Genomic DNA, 22,646 nt, shown 5'->3' with positions numbered 1-22,646 from the left:
TCGAATCTTCGTCGAACGATATTTTTCGTATTTACGCAGGCGTGGAACGTGAACTGGGAGGTGAAACACATGATGGTGCAGTTCGAGGAGGAGAGTATCATCTTCGAGTGCCAATCGGCGGACTGTAAAGTCGTTCACGAATTCATCGGTGGTTACATATTTTTGTCGATGCGATCGAAGGAAGCGAATCAAACGTTGAACGAGGAGATGTTCCACAAGCTGACCGGAGGATGGGTCTAAGGAACTGTGGTACCTCGACGAAAACGAGAACAATCAATTTCCAACGGCTTAGAACGCTCGATCGGATTTTGTCGATCGTTTTCGGAAACCGCGGGAATTCCGATCCGGGATTTTCGACGCGACGCACTTGCTGTTGCCTAACGTTTTGTAAAAAATACTTAAATCTACACTTAGAGACGCTTTATTATAGTATTTGTAAATAGAAGATCGTGTCGTCCGAAACCGGTGCGCCGGGACGACTCGGTTTTAGCAACTTTCGGATAATCGACCTCTTTCGACCGAGAACGAGCCGTACGATAAATTTCGAGGTAAAACGCTCGGCCGTGTATATGCATTTGTCGGTGGCCGTCGACCAAAGTCGACGGTCTAGGTGCCGTATAGGTTGACGTCGACAGCGAGTAGTTACTTTTGTACATGACGGAAGAGGAGAGTAATAACGCAGTAAAATCCTGTAACAGAATACGAAACGTAAATGTATTTCGTAATCGAGCGAAACACGCACAACGATCGACCCGCGAAAGAATATACCGCGCCCTTTTGTACACGCGACGCCGTTGATTAAGGTCATGAACGAATTAACGTTTCTGCAGCGATAAGCATGTTTCCCCTTCCTCTGGTCTCGACCTCACTGAACGAAGTTTCTCGATGATTTTTCGGTTGCCAAGTCGATCTCTCCCGGGCGAATACATGTATTTTTTCACAGCATGGGGTGCTATGCCGGGAGAGATCGACTTCGAGACGCGGGCGACGCTATGAGTCGTGTAAATTATTTGTTGTTTTAATGTAAACTATATATATATATATATATATATACATATACATATACATATATATATAAATATATATATTAAAATTATTTACTTGTACCGTTGCATATTATCTATCTACATGTAATGTCGCGTTGCCGAGCGTGTAATCGGAAAAATTATAGTTTTGTATATTAATAGACGCTAGTTGTACAATAAACTTAATTATTATTACTCCGTGGCCTCGTTGATTCCGTTCTGTTCGAGACACGGTGAAGATTTCGACGCGATTCACGCAACACGCACCGTTGATTAAAACCATGAAATTCTTTATTAAAGGTACGGGTTATTAAAAACCATGTATATAGGTCGACAATAATCGGAAAAAGTAAGAAAAAAAAAAAATTGCATTACAAACGTTCGTGTTCTTGCACGGTGCGCAGATTCTCGGAGCACCTCGTCGAGGTTCGACGCGCGAACGATGCTGGTTCATCCCTGTCGGCACGATTTCCCTTCACTCTACGGTGCACAGCTGCGTATTTTTCCCCGAGTTGTCCGCGGTCTTCGTCGCGGCACCCTGATTTTGATTCTCGGGATTCTTGAACGTCGGCAGTCCCCTAAGTACCACGGGCACGTTGCAGCCACCCACAGCACCCCCTCCAACGTAGTTGCCACCAGCTCCGGACACCTGCCAAAGAATAAAGTTCTTAGTTACGTTGGTTCTCAGCTCGTTTCGACGATGTCTTCGTCCCTGGCGACCTTCTTCAAGGAAAGAGACATCGACGTAGATGGTTCGAGCGTATCGACGCTTTCTGTGCGTCAAATTCGTTTCTAAAACGGACCCCGTCGATTTAAAAAACATCCTACGAATGGAGAATCGAATTCAAAGACGAAAAATAAAGTTTTTAGTCACGTTGGTCCTCTACTCGTTTCGACGATGCGACTTTCTTAAAAGAAAGAGACAACGGCGTAGACGATTCGAGCGTATCGACGTTTCCTGTATGTGTCGAATTCATTCCTAAAATAGACCCCGTCGATAGGAGAAACATCCTACGAATAGAGAATCGAATTCAAAGACGAAGAATAAAGTTTTTAGACACGTTGGTCCTCTGCTCGTTTCGACGATGCGACCTTCTTGAAAGAAAGAGACATCGGCGTAGACGATTCGAACGTATGGACGCTTTCTGTGCGTCGAATTTATTTTTAAAACGGACCCTGTCGATTTAAAAAACATCCTACGAACGGAGAATCGAATTCAAAGATCCGAGAACGAAGAGAATCACCTGTGGATGAATAGGCGGCGCCGAATGCACGAGTCGGCCAGCAAGAGGACCGGGTTTCTCTTTCTTGGTGCGCACCCACTCGTGGCCCAGAACCCTTTCCAAGGTCAACCTCAGGGTGATGTCCGGCTCGAGGATGTGCTTGACGATGCTCTTTGCCAACGTGGTCACCGTGTGTCGTACTCGCGAGCGGAACATCCAGTTCCGCGACATCTGGTCCTTGAGTAGTTTCTTCAAGTTCGAGTCGTCGAACGGCATGGACGCGTTCAACATGATGAAGAGTATGATCCCGAGGGACCAGACGTCCGCCAGCTTCGGGTTGTACGGTGTGCCGGATACCACTTCCGGTGCCGCGTAAGCCGCGGAACCGCAGTAAGTCTCGCTGAGAACGCGTCTACCCTCGTGATCGATGCAGAACCTCGCGAAACCAAAGTCCGCGAGCTTCACGTTGAACTTCCTGGAAAGAAGTATGTTCTCGCACTTGAGGTCACGATGGGCAATGTTCTTCCCGTGGAGATAGTGGAGACCGGAAGCCATCTGTCTGAACCAGAGCTTCGATTGTTGTTCCGGTACGACGCCGTTCCTCTTGACGAAGTCCAGGAGATCGCCATTGTCCGCGTAACGCATGAAGATGAAGACTCTCGGGCCGCGTTGCAGTATACTGTGCACCTGCAATTCGTGAGCGTTGGTTCGTCGTTCGTTTCGCGTACACACAAAAAACGTGTCGCCTTACTTGAATAATATGGGGATTTTCGATCTTTGTGAGGATCTCGAGTTCGCGGGGGAAGAACTTGTTGAGGAAATCACGGGGTGCTTTCTCTTTATCGAATATCTTACAGGCTAACCGCAGTTTCTTCGAGCTTGTTCCGTCGACGTATTCGGCCAAGTGGACGGTCGCGTACGAGCCCTAACGGTTCACAAAAGTCCCAGCGGCCTTAATACGCTTTCGGTCGGCGTAATTGGACCGCGAAATGAATCGTGACGATCCGAAAGAAATAAAGATATCTCGTGTACCTTCGGATAAATAAATAACACGTTCCGGTGGTGGAAGGGCAAAGAAGGAGGGAAGGGATCGTTACGCAAGATCGCGGAGTGTAATAATAATGGTCGAACGAGACGAGAGGAGAGCAATGGTTAGCCAAAAGAGGGGAGAAAAATAAACGTGCGGTCGTTTAACGATACAAGAATTACCGGATCGCTTCAAAGGGAGCGCACACTTGTAAAAAGAAATACAGGGAACAATGTTACGGAGTGGATGAAGGAAGTAGGTAGAGAGGAGTCGAGAGAGGTTAACGAACAGGTGGGACGTAGAGGGTTGGGGGTAAATAACCTGTCCGATCTTTTTGCCAATCAGATAGCCCCGCTGCTCAAGAGCGTTCACCTCCGAATTTCGGGGGCTGAGTCGCGTGGCCATGCCAGTGGATCTTCATTGGACTTTTGATCCTGATAACGGATAACTGGTTCTTCTTCTTATTCTTCTTTGCACGTTTCTCCCCCTCTTTGTCGGGCTGTTGCGTCGCGGTGTTGTTTCTTACCCTGCTTGGGGTACGTGTTTCTCGTCCACCTTTATCGTTCCCGAAACGTTTGCTCGCACACTCCTTGAATTCGATCGAATTTTGTCACGACGGATACGCGGCTCGTGCTCCGCCCAGGAGCCGAGGAACAACTCGCCGGATATTTTACGTCGGTGTACCCGTTTCAGGGGTCCGTTCTGTCATTTCAGATGGCTGCGTGCACTAGAATTTTGAGCGTCGAGACCAGCTTGCACCTGGTACAGAACGGGGCAAAGGAAAAGATCCGTGTCTCATTCGAACACAGCCATTATACTTAGAAACAACGAACAGTTGACCCGCGAGCACGATTTCGCCTTGACTGGCTTCGATTTTGAAGCATATGTTCAGGTTGTACGATCGACGACACGGATTCGTCACGAGGGGAGAGCCAGTTGTTCGCGCGTCTCAAACGCCGAACGACGTTGCTCGAGGTTTATAACGGAGTATCGAGATAACCAACCAATTATTATTTATTAACCCTTTCGGGTTGTTTTCGTATGTCTACTATATTTTTAACTCTTGCTCTATTTGCTTTTCGCTTACTCTACGATAACAATTTATCATTTTGTATCAACGTAGAAGCGCATCCACTACGTATCGTTACATTTTAATACATTCTCGTGTACGTCGTTTGAGTAAAATCTGCAAAATATTGTTTACATATTGATAAATAATAGTTTAATTTTTTTATCGATATTCTATTTACAATTTACATTCACTGAAAACAATGAACGGATCGCTCGTTTAAACTTCTCGATGGCGCCATCGTCGGAGAAAAGGCCAAGTTTGTCGAGAAATAGTTCTTAGCTTTGCAATTAGATAGCGCCACTAATCCTGTTTTTTTTCTATACGGACAAAAATCGTAGCGAGCGATCGAGACGACGCCTTATGGAAAAAAGTGCAATATTTGTGCTCACACACTATCGCAAAAATATGTAATCAAAGAGCAATGTCATTAGAATCTTGTCCTGATTGTTGTCGTGTTACATTGTACAATTTCATTGTATTATGGTACAATTATTCGGTAAAATGCAGCTAAGCGACAATAAAGTGTTATCATTCAAACCCTGTGCCTCTTATATCATATTTGTTTACAGTTTAGAGACGGCAACTTTATACGATATTGTTTCAGTCTCTTCGGACTTTATATTCTCCCGTTACAAAACTTCAAATTTGCTTAATTTGCTGTTTTAATTTTTTTCAATACGCAAATTGGAACAAGGAAGCTGTACGTGTATTTGACGTAGTTTCCAATGAATAGAATACGTTTCTAATTTCATTTTCGTTTATTAAAAAATCAATTTTTGAAAATTGCAACGCAAGAAACCCCTAATTGTTCGAAAAAACGAACGTTCTATTGTTAAAAACGAGAACACGATTTTAAATGCGAATCTCGAGCTATTGAAAATGAATGAAAAATGAATTTCTTATGAAATGTTCAAGGTTGATTCATCACAATTTTATTGTGCAATAAAATGTACATTCCATTGCAGAAATGTGTACAATTAATACGATATCAGAGAAACCTTTGGACAACAAATTTTCATTATAGAAGAATAACGTGTTTTAGATCAATTCCGAATACCACTCTCTACGGAAAACTATCTAACGCGTTCGAATACGGAATTATACGTTTTCCTATCCGATTCCTATTCTGCTCTAGAACGCTGTAAATCCTGTAAACGTTTTTACGGAGTTCGAATTTCATAGTACAGATTTTACAGCAGAAATTTCGTTAAAAGGTTCAGAAATTCTACTTGTTAGTTTCGGATTCCGCCTGTAATACTACGAAATTCTAATTCCACACTGTTCCCATCGGACTAAAGATTCGAAACAATTACAATTGGTTAAATTCATGTGAACAGGAAATCATACACGATTCTATTTGGCAAATAGTAGAATCAGACAATAACGTGTAGCTTTCCTCTCGCTAGGTATAAAACAATTATTGTACATAGATATATAAATTCCTTTTAACATTGATATAGAAGTGATGGATCGAAAACTCGTACCCTTTGTACACGTTCTCTGTTTTAGATCCTCGAAAACAAAGTAACTTCCTCGCGCAAGCAAAAAGGTACGGTATAATTTTTATATTATTTCGTATGAACAATTAATATTCATAAGTATTTGCAGTAGCTTTTATACATAAAAAATTAAAACAGAATTGGTAGAAAATTTTTGAAAAACGAAGCGATATTATCGACAGAAGATTTCGTTCGTGCTTCCCTTGCATTTTCACGAGTTTCGTTCTGATGTATTACAAGCGTAATGTTCAGTAAGAAAAATAGTTCAGCGCTACGCTAATAATGTTAACAGCAATTTGTATATTTATAACATAAATAATAGCAAGTAGTTATTATAATGCTACTAATGAAGATAGTTAATTAAGTACAGTTTTTTTTTTAGATACGATTTGTGAAAGCATCCTTATGTAAGACTGTAATAAGTTCTTTTTTCTTCTTTGTATGTATATATTGAATATACTCGTATATAGACCAATAGTTTTCAATAACATAGCGATACATTGTTTCGCAGAGAATAATTTCCATTAATGACCTCGACGTCATTCGCGTGCTTAACAATTTATATACAATACATACACGGCTCTTCTCAATTCTACTTCGTTATAAATTAGTGAAAAAATAATGCTGCTTTGGCCATGGTCTGCGCATCGGTAATTATTTACCTACATCTTCGTTGCTAACACCTACACTTTTGAATGCGGTTTCTGATAATCCTCAAAATGGTAAAAAAACCCGAAGTGTGTTATCTATTACAATCTCAACTGGAATACCATCATATCGATATTCACCACGATATAATTTCTCCTTACACTCTGTTCATATTAACAGCGACCAATAATATACTAATACTTTGATTATTATCACTGTGTTAACATGAATCTTTCCAAAGCAACAGTTTACTCTTACTTAATACGCCTTTAATTATTCGTTTACTTTCAAAAACTCTTCTCGATTTCGCTTTTTCTTCGTCTTCTTTAGATCTTTAACCTTCGGAAATAACACGTTTTGACACATTATTTAAAATACTTATATTTCGAGTATCGTAAAGCACCAAGTACCTGTAACTTTGGTATGACAACAAAACTGTTCCCTAATTGATCTCTTCTTCTACACAATGTACACAACTAAGACACTGTCTTCTGTTAACAAGTAAATCCTAATATGTATGTGTTTCCAGTCATTGAAATTAAATAAAAAACTTAAATGGAATGCTTTGATTTCTTTTTAGAGATACAATAACAGTTTACTCAAAGGACAGAGAATGAATGAAGTGTAGAAAAGATAATTGTATGGAATGTAACGTGTAGACAGTTTCAAAGAAATCAGACTGACGCGAAACATGAAGTACAACTTATTACAGTACTAAGAGATGTGACATTGCTGACTTGTAAAACCTTGACATTAAAAAATAATATTTGATTCTTATCAACACACTCATAAACGCGTGTTTTGCGATTACATGATAATTATGTGTTCTTATCACCCATTACATTACAGGAAATAAAAGTTACATTTTACGAAGGCATGTGTGTAACATCGAGGAGCTCGTTATCTTTGATATAAATTAAGATAGAAGCCTTAATCGATATAATTATTTAAGCTTACCTATTCAAGTACAGGGGTAAACTGATCTTAAGAAAGTACTGTACAATGAAAATAGCTGTCATGTGACACTAATAAGTGTATATAACAAATATAGTTACTATTGTATACCTATGATCCATTAAATCTTCTCGTATATTTATGTTCCAATAAATTAATATTCACGTTGCAACAAATAAACAACGATCTGTACATTTAATATAAAAATTAAACCTAAGGACGGAAAACAGAAAACGCTAAGACTAATCAGATATTTTGATGCCCACTGCAAAGACAATTTCCAAAATGGTGAGTCACCTGAACCTGCAATTTTAATCCTAACATACCTACTACCTTCAATGCAGAGAACAGTGGGTCACCTTTTGTATACTATCGTAACGCATTGTGTTAATTAGCATTTTAAAGAATTCTCTTAAATTACAATTTCCAGGATAATCTTTTCCCAAACAACCGCTTGTGCAAAAAATGTTCCTCTTTATGGGATCGATACAAAATTCCTTATTTATATCTTGGGCTGTCAGGTGGTGTAGGTTGAGTGCTTGCTCTTTGCTTCGGTCCAGTTTTGAACGACATCTTTTTTACAGGTCTAGGTGAAATTCCATGGAGTGCTGTACTTTCTGGAGTGTCGTTGCTAAACCACACTCTACTTCCATCAGAAACTGAAAACAAAGTGAAATGAAACTTGCTTCACTTCATATTGAACATTCTAATCATGAACCAAGGCACACTAAATAATTACATATATAGCCAAAAACGTAATAGTTTTCTTCAACATATCGAAATATGTAATAGCAAAAAATAACGTGCAGTTTGCATACAGACATAATTGAAAGAAAAACTTTGTACATTGCGTGAAGTGAGTTCTAAACAATTTCTGCAATTATTTTATATATCTCTTCACGAAATAAAATAATGATTTCGTAAAAGAAAAACAAGCAGGCTAAAAAAATTAAATTGTGAAATTGTTTACATAATTTTTGTGACAACAACTGATGTGAAATATTTGTACATATAATTTTCAATTTATCGAAGAGATGATTGACTGTATTTGTAGACAAAAACATACAACTATATAATTTGCAAAAGCTACTTGCAATGTACAATGCTATGTAAATATAGAGTCTTGAACTACTGTTTTAAGTTGCAAATAATTCTCGTTTTGTATCTTCTGTATCCATCAGTTCTAACGTTTGCTCTTAATTCTAACTTTCAAATACTTCTATTTTAAGATACAATCAAAAATGTAACCATAAATTAGAAGAAAAGGATTTATTATTTATAAGAGTCTTTTAAGACACTATATAAACATAGTACTGCACTCTTGGTCTATGAAGCAACATTAATAAAAATGGCATCTGTAATGTGACATAAATATAAGGAAATATGTATCATTCTATGTCTAATATGCACGTAGAAAGGAAATTTTACCTCTGAATAGATTGTGTAAGACTGTTAAACAAAAATATAATTAAGAGACATGTGAATACCAAACAAAGAACGGTTGTATATATTTGTCCTTGGTTTTGTTTATCAAAAATTATGTTTATCCATAGATATTTGGTATATACCTTAGTAATTCGTAAGTTACCATTAATGTATATTTAATAAATTTCAAATTAACTGTGTCTTGTTATTTCAGATGATACAGGTGTAATGTTATATTCATCCTTTTGCGTAATCAAATTGTTTGGAGTTTGTTGGACGAAACTTAAAGACAGTGTACAAAAGTCAGCATAATTACTAACATATTGTAACATATAAAACCACTACCGGGTAGTTTACGGAGAAAAGAGAAATAAACAGGAGATACACTTTGTATAGACAAAACGTTGGTAAAACAGCAAAGAAAAAAAATAAATAAATTATAATACTACCTTGTTGGATGGTGTTACAAGGTGGGTGGGGGTTAGTGGACTGAATTAGTCACCTCTATTCGCGCGGTTATCACTGCTCGTCGCTGAAGAACTTCGCAGACCGGATCGACCCTGATGGGAATCTATAAGCGCTGCTGCGAGGTTTGACGATGCTGTGGATTGCACGCTTGTTGTAGATCCTGACAGTGTGATATTGATAATAATAATAATAATAATAATAATTGACATCTAACCTCATGCAGAAACTATTGAGAAAGGTTCACTGTTCAGCTATAAGCTGTTCAGCTTCTATGAAACATTCTAAAACGAAGTCTATCTTATAATTGCTATAAGGAATGAAAATTGTGCACTGAATTAAACAGCAAATAAATAGAATTTACACTTAGCTATGCTGCTATTTTAACTTGAAGTATTCCTATAGACGTGTATAATGGTTTTTATAATTTGTTTTCTTACTAACATATATGAACTAACCAGATACAGAAGAAGCACCACTGAATGGACTTGGTGGTTGCACTGGAGAATACACGTTAGCGGTAAATTCTTCAAACGTGGTCGCTTCTTTATGGTTTCTCATAACGGTATCGATGGACCTCGCTCTCTCTTCGTAACTAAAATGTGTGGTATTAAAGACAGTATTAAATACGATTGATAATATCTAAAATGAAATACTTACTAATGTTGATACAACGTAAGCGTAGACCGTTTTGCCCTACTCGCTGCCAACGCTGTTGTTCTCACTAATCCCGGTAAAACTTTATCTTCCACAATACATTCATCAAACAAAGGCCCAAAAAATGGGATCTCTGATTTTCGAGAAATTTGAATTCTATACAATTTGTTGTGTAAAGGATAAATTACTATTAAAACATCACAAAATTCGGTTGGTATAATGTCCCTACGATAATCTCTCCAATGTTCTGACCAAACTATGTGAATCTCATCATTGCCAAGATGTCGTGTCTGAAATAATTTCATCTTAAAATATCGCGTAGCATTAACGCACGCTTTTTTCGTGCGAAATAAAATTTACCTTTTGCAACAGACTTTCAGGACTATCAGACGGCATTCTCGTTGCTACGTGAAAGAGAATTTCGGTGAAAGATGTAGCAAAATAGGGCGCAGTAACGCCAGACGCTTTTCCAGGCACAAGACCTCCGAGAAAACCTGTATGCGATTCAAGTTCAACTTCCCAAGCTAGTTTCGCGATAAAGTTCTCGTATTCTTTGCTAGCAGTGACATTGCTTAATATAGAATTCTTATCCTCCTGACCCTGGCTAACGTAAATCACTGCTATTTTATGTGTTTCCCTTGACCTCTGACTGTCCAGATTTCGCAGTTCTCGTAAAAGCTTTTCATTTTTGGACAATAAATGCAATTTTCTGCGTTGTTCCCAACCCGACAGACCTAGATGCGAAAATAAAAGGCGGCAGTGGTGGAATGGCGCTGGGGGTGGACGACAGGATGGTGGACTTATTGCGGTTGCACACATGCTGAAATAACAATACACAAATATATTTCAAAATCTCAGTTACCTTACGTAACACAGATTATTTACCTAATATGCTGGTTCCAATTATTGATATGCTCTTGTTCTGCATTCCTTTGACTGAGAATGGTCGCGATGGTTTCACTTTCAAGATAATGTCCCTGTGGTGAATTAGCAGGCGCGTTAAGTGCGATTTCTGGATTGGTTAATACTTCAGGACTTGTGTGTCCTATATATTGCAAAAGCTGAAAGTATAAATATTAAGTTGGTGCAAAATTGTCGCCGTATTAAATATAGATAAAATTGTTAAAAACATTCGAACATACATCGTCCAAGTTATCCATATCGCTCGCACCGTTTGCAAACGTAGGCAATATATGAGGTTCACGATGTCGTATCGTATGTCGAGGTGTACATGCTTGAGACGTCGTAACACTGCTCAAATCGTCGCAATGTATTTTTGTTTTCCATTCAACTGAAACAATTAATATGTTTAAATCGAAATTTTAATATTCATCGTATCTGTATACCAATAAATATATCTATTACCATGCTTTGTAAATGTAATCAGAACATCATCCTCAATCGACGGTTGACTATATAAAATGGAACTATCCCAAGATGCTTTCCCTGCCAAATCTCGCAACAAAACTCTAACCAACGATGGAGCTGTTGTTAACCCAGCAGTGACGCCACCGCCAGGTGCATCCAAAGCGGCTAGTTCAACAAGTGACATTATTACAGAGTTTGACAACATCAATAATTGTATATTTGGTGCATGGAAAATAGCAGATGACAATTCATCTCCGTCTATTCCTGGTACGTCATCTAATTCGACAACTAATGAAGACAATCGTGCAGCTCCAATACCCATTGGAAAATGTCCCAAATGATTTATTAAATGCATCATTACCTGAGAAAAATTCAAATTTTAACTAATTTTAATTCATTTACAAAAGGACGTGTTTATTATTTACTACCATTTTTGCCGCTAATTGAACAGACTGAATATTGCCTCGACGAGGCGATTTAGCACAGGTTTCATCGGCTAAGTTGTCCAAATTAATATCAGGATCAAAATCATCATCTTCGTCTTCATGATTTTTACCTGACTGAGATAACTGACCTTTAGTGACTTTATCTTGCACTATATTATCCAATACCTAATACATGTACAGATAAATTATTTTAGTAAGAAAGTATATATTTTAAAGATTTATGTTATTCAATTTCAATGAAACATTCTATCAAATAAACTAACCGTAAATAAGGTCATTAGCAGAGGTTTTCCTTGAAATACGCGTAACAAGACATCTGGACCTAGATGCATAGCCCACTCGCCCAAGCAGAATAACATTGATATTGTCAAAGGCCCACGTCTATCCCGAGTACTCATATACCCAAGAGTTTCTGATAAAATCTGAAATGTAAGTAAAAAGTTACATACATGTGAATTCAATTTCTCGCATAACTTTTAGATGAAACTCACTTGAATTATTTTAGATGGCACATTTGGATACAGCTCCAAAAGGGTGTCTGCTTTGTCGCACAATAAAAGAAGAGAATCACATGCCACTTGAGCAACAATAGCATGACTGGCCTGCGCAATAAAGAATACAATTTTAAGATAATTTTATACATATAATATTGATTTCGTTGGTTCTGTACGAATTAGTATTAAATAGGAAACACGTTAATCATTAACATATGTACAATGCAATGAAACCGAAGACATTGAAATATCGTTGGACAATTTACATACACGACCGTGCAATAGGACCATGCAATGTTGCAGACATCCTTAAAGACACGTAGACATCGGTCGACAGGTAAATACTGTAACAACACGTAGTAAAGGGATTGACACAAGTTGGTTAATCCAAGAAAAACTACCTGATCCATCAAAGGGAAACAGAAACCAGCTCTGCGACGCTCTGCTCCTTGAATCCGCTGTCAATCAGACTCAGTGGAAGAAATACTGAATTTCTCACAACTACTATGACATATCTACTACACTCAGCTTAAACATTGTTAAGTAAATTCGTCTTTCTAAGGAAATGCAACTACAAATTTTAATAATATACTACACAGCGTTTACTATTTAACTAAAAACTACATCCCATGGTGCAAAATATTAAACAATTATAACTTATATATGTACTGTAACATGCAAAAGGCCCTTTAAATAAAAAAAAACTGCTAACACAAATCTTATTCTTTATCTATAGTTGTCTACCTCTAACAGACTCAGAAAACTTACTCTGAGCGCTAAAAGGAGAACTGTAACAGATTCTGGAATCCTCGGATGTTGATTCTTGAAGCACAGTTCTCTATACACAAACATTGCAATGCTTGAAAGAGCCACGCACCTTGCGATACCAGTTGGTTCACGCCTACAACTTCTTAAGAGAATCGTGATTATATGTTCCTAAAATCAAAAGATTCATCTAAGATATATAACATAAAATAAATAAATACGGACTATCGTGTCTCGTTACCTTTGCGTCTGGACACGTCATAGTTAAAATATCTGTTGGGGTAGGCTGCAATACAGGCAATTTAATTGTAGTAGCAGGTAATGACAATAATGATCCAATTATTGAGACAGCTTCTGTTCTCGGTGCCTGTAACATTTTAATGTTATTCATATTTTTATAATCACACGATATTACTGTGAAATTGTTATACAATTTGTATAATACCTCAATATCCTGACTACTTAATATTACATTAGCAGCATGAATGTAATCTAAGATCAGTAGGCTAGAACCGGGAAGATTCAAACTGAACAACCTAGGTCCAGTATACTTGACCAGTACATGCAGAACTTTACTCTCATTACTGACGATACCGTTGTGAACCGCACGATAAAAAAGGGTCAAGTGTTGTTTTGGTAAATTGATATCCTGCGGCTGAACTGTCAAAAGACAGATCAAACGGTACGCTGCTAATTTACCAACTTCGTACTGATCCGGAAGTTGTATTGCCTAAAAATACACAATTATGAAATTTTCTTGATTAATGTCAGAATTTTTAAGTAATCTGAATTCAATAAATAGTAAATCAATAACCTTGAAACACCATGGAGCAATGACTGTTAATGGAGGTATGAGTTCTGGAGCTGGTGGAGTTACTTGATTGTCTCCAGATACACCTTGATTTAAACGAATCTATTTTACAACAAGAAAGTAATATTAATTTGATTATAGATATCCATTCAATACATGCAGCAATTTATGAAATGTGAAACAGATTCTGACTTTTATAAGTGTTTGCGTAAGTTGAACGAGGTAATCCATAACTTGACCGTGCAGAGAAGGATCTTGAATGTTATTTACATCCCCTAATGCTGATAACATACGTCGCCATAATACGACTGCTACGTCGGGTAACCATCCGCGAACACCACCACCTGCCATAACAGATCTCCTTTCTGATGCATCATTTGTGTCTGTAAAAAAATCAGGTAATTACAAAGATAATATACTAACACTCATGTACAACATTATTTTATGTGCATGTACATATACAATTAGCAACATAAAACGTATCTTTCTAATTTATATACTTACATTTGTTTCAAGAAGTAATCAATAAAATTAAAGTATACTTCACACAATTTATACATAGAGAATTAAAAACTAAACGTAAAAGCTATTAATAACTTCATACACATACTTATAACAAAACGTAAACAAAGTATACAACTGTGAGTAAACTTCCTTCTTAATTATATCAAATTGGGCATTATAAATAGAAAAAAATTGTATGTAAAAATAGGCTCGTTAATTTGCAGAAGTATAAGCAAAGCATATGATTAAAAGAATAAATTATTCTCCGAGTAAGTAAAATATTTCATTGTTAGTATTACATTTATGATTTGTGCGCGGTAAATATGGAGAAACACAGTATTTTGAAAATCGTAAATATGCTCACACGTTGTTATGCAATTAAAAAAAAAAATTATATTTGTATACCTTAATACAAACAGCAACAAATCATGTACTTACCGATACTACTGCCGTCAATGTTTTCTATTTGTATTGGACTGTCTTTGTTGCTGTCAACTCCGCTGCTCGGCGTCGGAGAAGGGCATCGCGGGGATGGTGGTTCACTATCGACAATGATAATGCTATCCAATGATTTAGCACGCCTGTTTGGTAACATTTTTCGGCCAGCTCCTGACGATGAAGTGGAACCGCTTGACAATAGTCGCGCCATGTCTTGCTCTATCGATAGGGGGAGTACTGCGCGTGTGGAAATTGTTTACACTTAATACACAAATAAGCCACAACCACTGCGAGAAATGTCTATATTAAATTGATTTATTCTGATGATTCGTTGGCTGAAATTAGGAATAAGCACAAAAAGAAGAAGGGTGATACGAATAAAGAGAATGAAGGGAAAAAAAAATGAAACGAAACAAGTGTCTGGCTGGACACCAGACTGGTTATTTTTAAATCAGTGTCAGCATCGAAGCAAAAAAGTAAGAGACAAAGTTATAAATAAATTGCACGCGCTATCAGCAACACAGATGGCACTACCGAAATACATGGGTTACCAAAATTTAATCAAGAGAAAGGTTCAAACTTGATGTTTGGTGAGTTACTCACCAGGAATGCCGCTATGTACGGTATGCGTACGATTTCTTTGAAGTTTCGTACGAGCTTTTCCATTGTATATTGTGTTGTCGCTTGCACTGCGCGGTAAAGGTCGTACTTTTCTCAAGTCTCGCATTGGATGATCTATTTAAAGAAAAGAAACATTTAATGTAATCGAAAAGAGCTTACAATTTAGAGGCGGCAAATAAGAAATAAATTATCATTTCAATATTTATTACCCGTAACATTTTCTTTAGATACGACATTATTTTCTTGATCAACACTTCCTTTACGAGGTGGTTGTACACTTCCTGTAGAGGCAGCACGACTTCCAACACCACGACGCCTTTTAGTCTTTTGCTCGCTCAATCTATCCAATGGCAGGTCATTTAAATCCAAGTTGTACACGTGCCTGGCAAGCACCCTTGTCAGAGTGTCCAGCGTTTTCTGTAAGAAACAAAAATATAAAATGTTATAGTACACAAGGTGTACAATCAAAATAATTTAATGGTTATTTTGTAATGCAACATACTGCCCACTCTCGAATTAACTCTTCCCATTGCGTTAAAGATGTCAATACATCCAGAAACTGATCCCATAACTGAGTAGAAATAATGACATTTAGATTGGCTTTAATCCACGTGACAATTAAGGTTTGAAATATGGCAGGTGCAAGTTTGCCGCCAATGCTTTCTTGAGCTTTGCGCCGAGACAATTTTTCATTCAAAACAAGTGACGTTATTTGTAGCAATACCCTATTAAGTAAAAAATAAAATTAGAAATATAAAGGTACGAAATAACTCTATCAAGTATAATATATAATATATTTACCTAAGCAACTGTTCCCAAGTGCCCGGTTCTAATCTAGAATGCATAACGACATAGCGATAAACGTTTAAAACTCTTTTGCAACTATCTGTTTGTTCTTCGAGTAATGTTGGAGATGCATTTGGTCCAGAATGTTCTAAGAAGAATACATTAGAAGCTTGTGTAATGAATACTTGTAGAACATTTTGTAATCCCGCTCTTATAAACAAATTTTCCCTGTGTATAGCACCGAGGTAAGAATCGTTTCTCAATCTCGTTTGACGATAAGATTCAGATGGACTTCTATCAATATCACTCGCATCCTTTTTGAAAGTATCATCTAAATCTCTTTCTTTGTGACTATCCAATGATTCTAACATAAATGGAGGAAGCTCCTAGAAAAACAATACGCATACATTAATAATTGCATTTTTATTACAATATTGTTATCATATGTTGCAATAATTACTCACATTCATTTGAATCCAATCTTTATAAACAGCTATGGCTTTTCTTATAGCACCAGCATGATTAAAGTCCAGAAGAAATGCTTGTCTATACAATTCATGTACAAAATTCACATTATCTCTGTTACTGTACAGAACTTCCCTGACCAAAGTAACAGCCGAAACGGTATTATCTTCCTGATTTTGATTCTCTTGTTGAGACACAGTTGATTCAGGCGATAATAAAGTTGAATCAGTCGAATTCTGAGTAACTGAAACGCGACGAAGTTCCGAATCCGTGCTTTCTTCGTTTGGAGTTGTGCTACAGCAGAAATTTAGATGTCAATAGTTACATACTATTACTACTAGAATGTATAAATAATATTATATTTTCAACATTGCGATACCTATGTGAAAGATGTGCGAAAAGACCATCTTTTCTAGCGATATGCGTAAAACTGGCGATCCATTTTATCAATGCAACTTTACACAGTACATAATTATCCTGACTTTGATTCGTTGGTTTACGCATCGTAGGCAATTCTAAATTAGGTTTGTACAAAGAGAAATTATCGTCGAAATCGGGACAAATATGACGAAGGTATGCAACTTTAAAACGTTCTAATAAAAATTGAAAAGTCTTGTGCTGTCGTGAAGATTTATCTCGCCATTCTATCTTTATAACCTATAAAAAAACATAAAAGGAAAATATTTCTAACTATTAATTTCAATGTAAGACATTATTAAATCATGCTGTATTCTCTTGGAACATTTAAATATACCTGAGTAACCATAAATTCAAGTAATGCTTCTAAAAATCGAACAGTCTCATTATCAAGAGGCTTTTCTCCACTTTGTGGGGGTAAAATAGGTCCACCGTCAACTGGAGTGACAGGACACTGGTTCGAGGCATTGTCATGAAAAGTACTTTGTGACAATTGTGTATCATAAAATTCTTTCTTATCTTTATCATCACAACCAGTTACTTTTGCAAGTTTTTCTTTCTTCCCATCTACCTTACGTTCAGACTTGTAAGGAGATGGCTGTTGAGGTGGAAACCCTGGTACCAAACTTGCAAACATTTGATGTATATGCTCAGGTGCATTTTCGCCAAGCGCTTGGTACCATAAAATGAAATACCTAAAATTAATTTACAGCACATTAGGCACAAATATAGATAAATTCAAGAATTCTTACATTAAGGTATGCATCTGAAACACGTGTATGTTAAACTTTGAATATATACATACCTCACAGCTTGTCTACGGAGTTTCCAACTATTACCAGGATGTAAAAGTTTCTGCAAAATCCTTGCCAGACTGTGACATTGCCATCTTCTATTAAGAAGTTCAGGGAGAAGTATCAAAACTTTCTCTAAGAGCTGTAATACCTGCTCCAATTCCTCCCTATGTGCTTTATGCACTGTAAAAGAAATATTTTTCTAATAAATGTGTCATATTTATCTATGTGCGTATTATTTGATATTACATCAATGACGAATAAATAAAATATTAAAAAAAAGCACTGGTTCAAGGTCTCCTATGTTCATGCTGGTTATAACATTATACTAGTACAATCAAATGTGTTGATCAGATTAACAGAATTCAGACTACAACATGTCAGGGACATATACATAGTCATCTGTCTTTTACTCACCAATGTGGAAGGAAAGTTCTGGCAGCAAAATAGAGAGAAAACAAGCAAATAGTAAAATAATTATAACATTTGGGATTAGAAAAATTATATATAAACTTTCATTACAGTTATACTTTTATAAATAAAACTGTACTTGGTTACATCGATACAAAGAGAAATTGCAGTCATATCCACATATATGTGCAATGTAAATGTAATTCATATTGTAAAAAGATAAATTATTATAACTATGTCTGCAAATAATCTTACCTCGTTGCCGTAAGTTTGCTTCAGCTGACACAAAGCAATCATACAGAATAAAATAGACATGACTGAAGTTGCCTTCAAAAAACCCCTTTGCCTCATCAGTGTCCACATTTTCTGTAAAAGAGTACAACAAACTTTTAAGCAAAAAAAGGATCATTCATTTTAATAAAGAGATTAACAAAAACTTTGTTAATATTCCTGTTTCTACAACATTTAGAGTAAAACGTGTTGTAGCAGTTGTTAACTTGTTCTTGTTAACATTAATATAATAGAAGAGTAATTCTATCAGAATGCATATTAATGAACGTTTACTAGAAGTTAGATAGAATCAGAAATCAGAGCTACTTTTCTTTCATAAGAGGTTTGGTTTATAGGGAGAGCTGTGGAACCTCTATTACATCATCACTGGTCTTGTGCACCTGTACTTATATAGTAGAACTTCTTTTTTCCTTCTATGTTCTCATATGACCACTGTGAATATCGTCCTTACGCATATCTACACGTAATGATAAAAACATAAACCAATATAATCGTATTTGTGTAATCTTACGTACATGATAAAATATATAGTTATTGCAACAATAATGAAATAAAAATATTATTTAACCCGTTAAAAATTGTAAGAATGTTTGCTTTTAACATTATACAAACATAAAGTTTCGTATTTAAAAGTTAAAATCTACTATCATTAGAAACAAAATGTTTATGTTTGAAAACAAATTTAGAATGCTTTTTTAAAAATCTTTTAAATACACTTTTCGATATACCATCCCATAAACAATCTCAAAATGTTTTATTGGTCAACGATGATTAAACATTTAAGCATGTATCACTATCTACATGTAATAATAATGTAACATTAGATGGAATTGGAGGCCACGGTAGGTTGGTTAGCGTGGTCATGCGGTTTGGTGATTAGATACTGACCGCTTCTCAATACTATGATCCTCACATTGTGATTGCACACAAGCAAATTATTTTTTTCTCAAACAGAACATAAAACAACGTTAAATACTGCGTGAAAAATTATTAATAATTTCTTAAATAAACTAAATTTTTGGCAGCAAAATTGCAAAACGAACATTATTTCTTGAAACTCGTTCGTATTGTAAAATTTAATTCTTGAAATTTTATTTTCATTTTAGACAAAATATTCCGATAAACTTCGGAACAACATGTTCTTGGAAAAAATACTGAAATGCTACAACAGCTGATACTAGAAGTGAACCAGACATGGTGGCAAACAGAAAAAATTTATCTGAATTTTCGATAAAGAAGTTCTACGATAACGTTAATAGTGTCTCGGTGTGTTGATGCGTAGGCGGCAAATGCTAACAAAATTGCCGCCCCTCTCTTTCAACCGTTGTCGTATTCATTAGCTCGCGCTGCAAAACTGGTTATTCGCGTTTAATTTCCACAACGAATTAACATCTAAGCTTAATTACGAGGCAGTTTGAACTACAGGTAAAAAACGTGGCTCACCTAGTACGATCTTAAGGTGCTTGAACCGAGTCGCGCTATCCTTTTTAACATCCTGAATCTTCAGTGTTGACTTTTTGACGTCTACATGAAGTTTTTTGCTGAACATGGTTCAATGCGAGCCGCCGCCGGCCGCGACGACAAGAACTATCATCGATGGTGTACAAAGTGGTCCTCATGGATACGGGCCGACTAACTACGCACTGTCACCATGTCAGGGACTCGAAAAACACAGCCCCTTTTATCACGGTTCGGCGTCAAATTTCGCGAGCGCACACACCTCCGATCAGATGTACGTGGCAGCCATCTTGACATCCTCGCCGCGCACTGCTCATAACCTGTCGGGGCAATGACATCATCGTCGTACGGTTAATTCGTTTTTCCTTTCCCCTTAATTTTCAGCCTACACGAAAACCACGCCCACGCGACCGACCGTATCTCGCTGAAGCATTTCGTTACCGTTCTTCAATCGAGTCAATCTTCCCCTAATTAATTCTTCGCTCAAGTACTCGCTACTGCTTTCAGAACGTCGAAACTGAATTTTTTGAAAGCTGCCGCTCTTACTCTGTTTTACCAACCCACGGTGACGATGATTATTTTCCCCGTTTACTTTGGTTAAATATTGCTGAATATTTGGAACACAATTTTAAGTCGGTTTATCACAATAGATATCGTGCGAATTTGACTTTTGAAAAAGTATCGTATGGTAAATATATATTGCGAATTACAGAACTTTACGTTATCGACTGAGTTATAATCGTAACGGAGATTGTTACTAGATGGCCGATTCACATGCGTTCGTTTAACTGGTGAAATTTTCGAATCGGAAGTAACGTTCTTATATTCAACAGGATCGGCGGTATTATATTTAAAGGTTATGACGCAAAATGATAAACCTTTTATCGAATTGGCGTTTAATCAACAAATTAGTTTCAGTAAACGACAAAAAGTAAAAGAATTTTGGCATTTTCTTGTACCTGCGAAATACCTAGAACCTTACGAAGTGCCATCAGGTATAATTATATTTCGATCGTATCGAAATTAGTATTTAATAAAACTACAACACTCAAATATTCAATGTTTGCTCAACCGAAAGTAATTCCAAAGGTATGAATTTTACTTAACGATTTTAAAAATTTTTAGATGAAAAACCATCGAAGGAAAAAGATGCCGATAAAAGAGCTTCAAAATTAACTAGAAGAATGTGGCACGACCAATTAAAAATTTTTCAGAAACACCGATTGGACGAAGCGGCGTTAACAGCGACCGAAACGTGTAAACTTTGCGAAACAAATATAAATTACAAGTAAGTGCAAAAGACACAAAGACAACCACAATTCGATATAATTATTTCATCCGTTTTAACAAGATGCTCGGATTTTGCCGACGAGGTGCAACAACCATACGAAGAGCTACTGAACGACATAAAAATCTTCGACAAAAAGTTAAAAGATAAAACAAATAAATCAAATCCAAAATAGAACGAAAACTACATATCTAAAACGTCGTAAATCGATTACATTATCTAGTACATTGTTTGTAACACATAAATGGAATAATAAATTTTTCTTGTACCAATAGTCGATATCACCGAAAACATTATTTCCAACGTTTACATCGAAGCCAGAATATCGACACGGATTTTTTATTCACCGGACAACTGCTTCGCCGATTGAACGATACCAACTGTCGACAGATTCTTACTACCGATTCTTAATATTCGAAATTGGTGTCTGTATACAAAATATCGAAACCACGGAGAAACGTTTATTTAAAGTATCGCTGATTCGTTCGGTTTGAAGCGTACTTCGGCAGCTTCTAGCCGTTCGATGGAATTGGAAATTGGTACAAGATAGAACACAGATGAGTGGGATTCGACACACGGTTCCAAAGTTCCGTGCAGTATCGAGTTTCTCTGGTGCAGGAGGTCGACGTTGTTCGGTCCGGAGCAAGGTACTCTGCCACAGGAGCCATGAATGGACCCGAGGATGTTGAATCCTTGCGCGACATCTGGCCCTCCGAGTTTCTCTCGTGTACCTCCTTATTGCCACTTCACCGCGCATCCTAAAACGCGCACGTATATTAGCGTTAAGTCGACGAACGCTAGCGAAAGAAACTGAGAGATACTTGTTCAAAATTGTTGTCCGAAAAGTTACTTCGTAGTTAACTTAAGTATGGAAAAAGAAAAGATGAGATTTATTTGTGTTGCGATCTGTAGGTACGGATCGATCGAAAATTATAATAAAAATAAATACCTCGTAATAGAAATTGCTGGAAGCTGTGTTGTTATCGTTACTTTCAATGATAAATCGACGTTCGAAGCAACTTGTACCATTAGTTGGATAATATCGAACGAACGAATCTATTCGTTTCGATTAGTCAGACGACAGTCAGCGTTCGATAGACTTGCAACGGAGTGAACGATGAACGATGTTGTTTTCCGCAAAAACGCAGTAGTGTGGGAATAAAACTGCGCGAATGCGTATCAATTACGGTATCCATAATATGACTAACATCGCGATGCAATTTGAACAACAACGTGGAACGGAAAATGCTGCGATGATTCCCCGGATAAATTCGGTGATAATTTTTCCCCGACG

General features: G+C 36.9%; 4 protein-coding genes across 10 annotated transcripts in view; 1 reads left to right on the top strand and 3 right to left on the bottom strand.

Moving 5' to 3' along the window:
• The window catches only part of LOC143146336 (unc-112-related protein), a 39,456-nt gene extending 38,236 nt beyond the window's left edge, over positions 1 to 1,220 (top strand). The window contains exon 8 of the mRNA XM_076310546.1: positions 40 to 1,220. Coding sequence (XP_076166661.1) covers positions 40 to 240 — 201 coding nt within the window. The 3' untranslated portion in view covers positions 241 to 1,220. The remainder of the gene's footprint in view (positions 1 to 39) is intronic.
• Tssk (Testis-specific serine/threonine kinase) lies at positions 1,165 to 3,680 on the bottom strand. The gene is made up of 4 exons (XM_076310547.1): positions 3,597 to 3,680; positions 3,000 to 3,173; positions 2,270 to 2,935; positions 1,165 to 1,674 (listed from the first exon to the last, which is right to left on the bottom strand). Exons 1-4 carry the CDS (start codon positions 3,678 to 3,680, stop codon positions 1,501 to 1,503), a joined length of 1,098 nt encoding a protein of 365 aa, XP_076166662.1. The 3' UTR covers positions 1,165 to 1,500.
• A 3,880-nt stretch (positions 3,681 to 7,560) lies between these two features.
• On the bottom strand, positions 7,561 to 20,347 carry LOC143146335 (putative Rho GTPase-activating protein CG5521). 7 transcript variants are annotated; one of them, XM_076310539.1, is made up of 28 exons: positions 20,050 to 20,347; positions 18,571 to 18,681; positions 17,916 to 18,087; positions 17,448 to 17,805; positions 17,073 to 17,350; positions 16,693 to 16,987; positions 16,244 to 16,614; positions 15,945 to 16,167; positions 15,652 to 15,859; positions 15,425 to 15,556; positions 14,822 to 15,058; positions 14,072 to 14,262; positions 13,883 to 13,981; positions 13,514 to 13,798; positions 13,310 to 13,435; positions 13,072 to 13,239; positions 12,301 to 12,411; positions 12,073 to 12,231; positions 11,792 to 11,974; positions 11,361 to 11,724; positions 11,138 to 11,286; positions 10,881 to 11,056; positions 10,356 to 10,815; positions 9,999 to 10,285; positions 9,797 to 9,933; positions 9,376 to 9,501; positions 8,877 to 8,897; positions 7,561 to 8,107 (listed from the first exon to the last, which is right to left on the bottom strand). In XM_076310539.1, exons 1-28 carry the CDS (start codon positions 20,153 to 20,155, stop codon positions 7,947 to 7,949), a joined length of 5,694 nt encoding a protein of 1,897 aa, XP_076166654.1. In that variant the 5' UTR covers positions 20,156 to 20,347; the 3' UTR covers positions 7,561 to 7,946. The 7 variants fall into 7 exon arrangements, with proteins under 7 accessions (XP_076166654.1, XP_076166656.1, XP_076166655.1 ...); XM_076310541.1 differs by having other exon boundaries at positions 9,376 to 9,474; XM_076310540.1 differs by lacking the exon at positions 8,877 to 8,897.
• A 952-nt stretch (positions 20,348 to 21,299) lies between these two features.
• LOC143146058 (uncharacterized) lies at positions 21,300 to 22,441 on the bottom strand. Its single transcript, XM_076310044.1, has 2 exons — positions 22,302 to 22,441; positions 21,300 to 22,110 (listed from the first exon to the last, which is right to left on the bottom strand). Exons 1-2 carry the CDS (start codon positions 22,379 to 22,381, stop codon positions 21,750 to 21,752), a joined length of 441 nt encoding a protein of 146 aa, XP_076166159.1. The 5' UTR covers positions 22,382 to 22,441; the 3' UTR covers positions 21,300 to 21,749.
• Between the last annotated feature and the right edge of the window lie 205 nt (positions 22,442 to 22,646).

This window comes from Ptiloglossa arizonensis, chromosome 4, assembly GCF_051014685.1.
Source record: "Ptiloglossa arizonensis isolate GNS036 chromosome 4, iyPtiAriz1_principal, whole genome shotgun sequence".
Lineage (NCBI taxonomy): Eukaryota > Metazoa > Arthropoda > Insecta > Hymenoptera > Colletidae > Ptiloglossa > Ptiloglossa arizonensis.
Note: the sequence above shows the minus strand (reverse complement) of the source record. Positions and strands in the feature narration are given on the sequence as shown.

Bases quoted from the DNA above. Each gene is read 5' to 3' on its own strand.
- LOC143146058 (XM_076310044.1), bottom strand. From the start codon at position 22,381: ATGGTACAAGTTGCTTCGAACGTCGATTTATCATTGAAAGTAACGATA. The intron at 22,111-22,301 runs GTATTTATTTTT...TGCGCGTTTTAG, and splicing joins CCAGCAATTTCTATTACGAG to GATGCGCGGTGAAGTGGCAA.
- Tssk (XM_076310547.1), bottom strand. From the start codon at position 3,680: ATGGCCACGCGACTCAGCCCCCGAAATTCGGAGGTGAACGCTCTTGAG. The intron at 3,174-3,596 runs GTTATTTACCCC...GTGAACCGTTAG, and splicing joins TTGGCAAAAAGATCGGACAG to GGCTCGTACGCGACCGTCCA. The intron at 1,675-2,269 runs GTGATTCTCTTC...ATTCTTTGGCAG, and splicing joins CGCCGCCTATTCATCCACAG to GTGTCCGGAGCTGGTGGCAA.
- LOC143146335 (XM_076310539.1), bottom strand. From the start codon at position 20,155: ATGTTCAGCAAAAAACTTCATGTAGACGTCAAAAAGTCAACACTGAAG. The intron at 16,988-17,072 runs GTATCGCAATGT...TTTCTGCTGTAG, and splicing joins TTCGCACATCTTTCACATAG to CACAACTCCAAACGAAGAAA. The intron at 11,057-11,137 runs GTATGTTCGAAT...TTATACTTTCAG, and splicing joins ATATGGATAACTTGGACGAT to CTTTTGCAATATATAGGACA.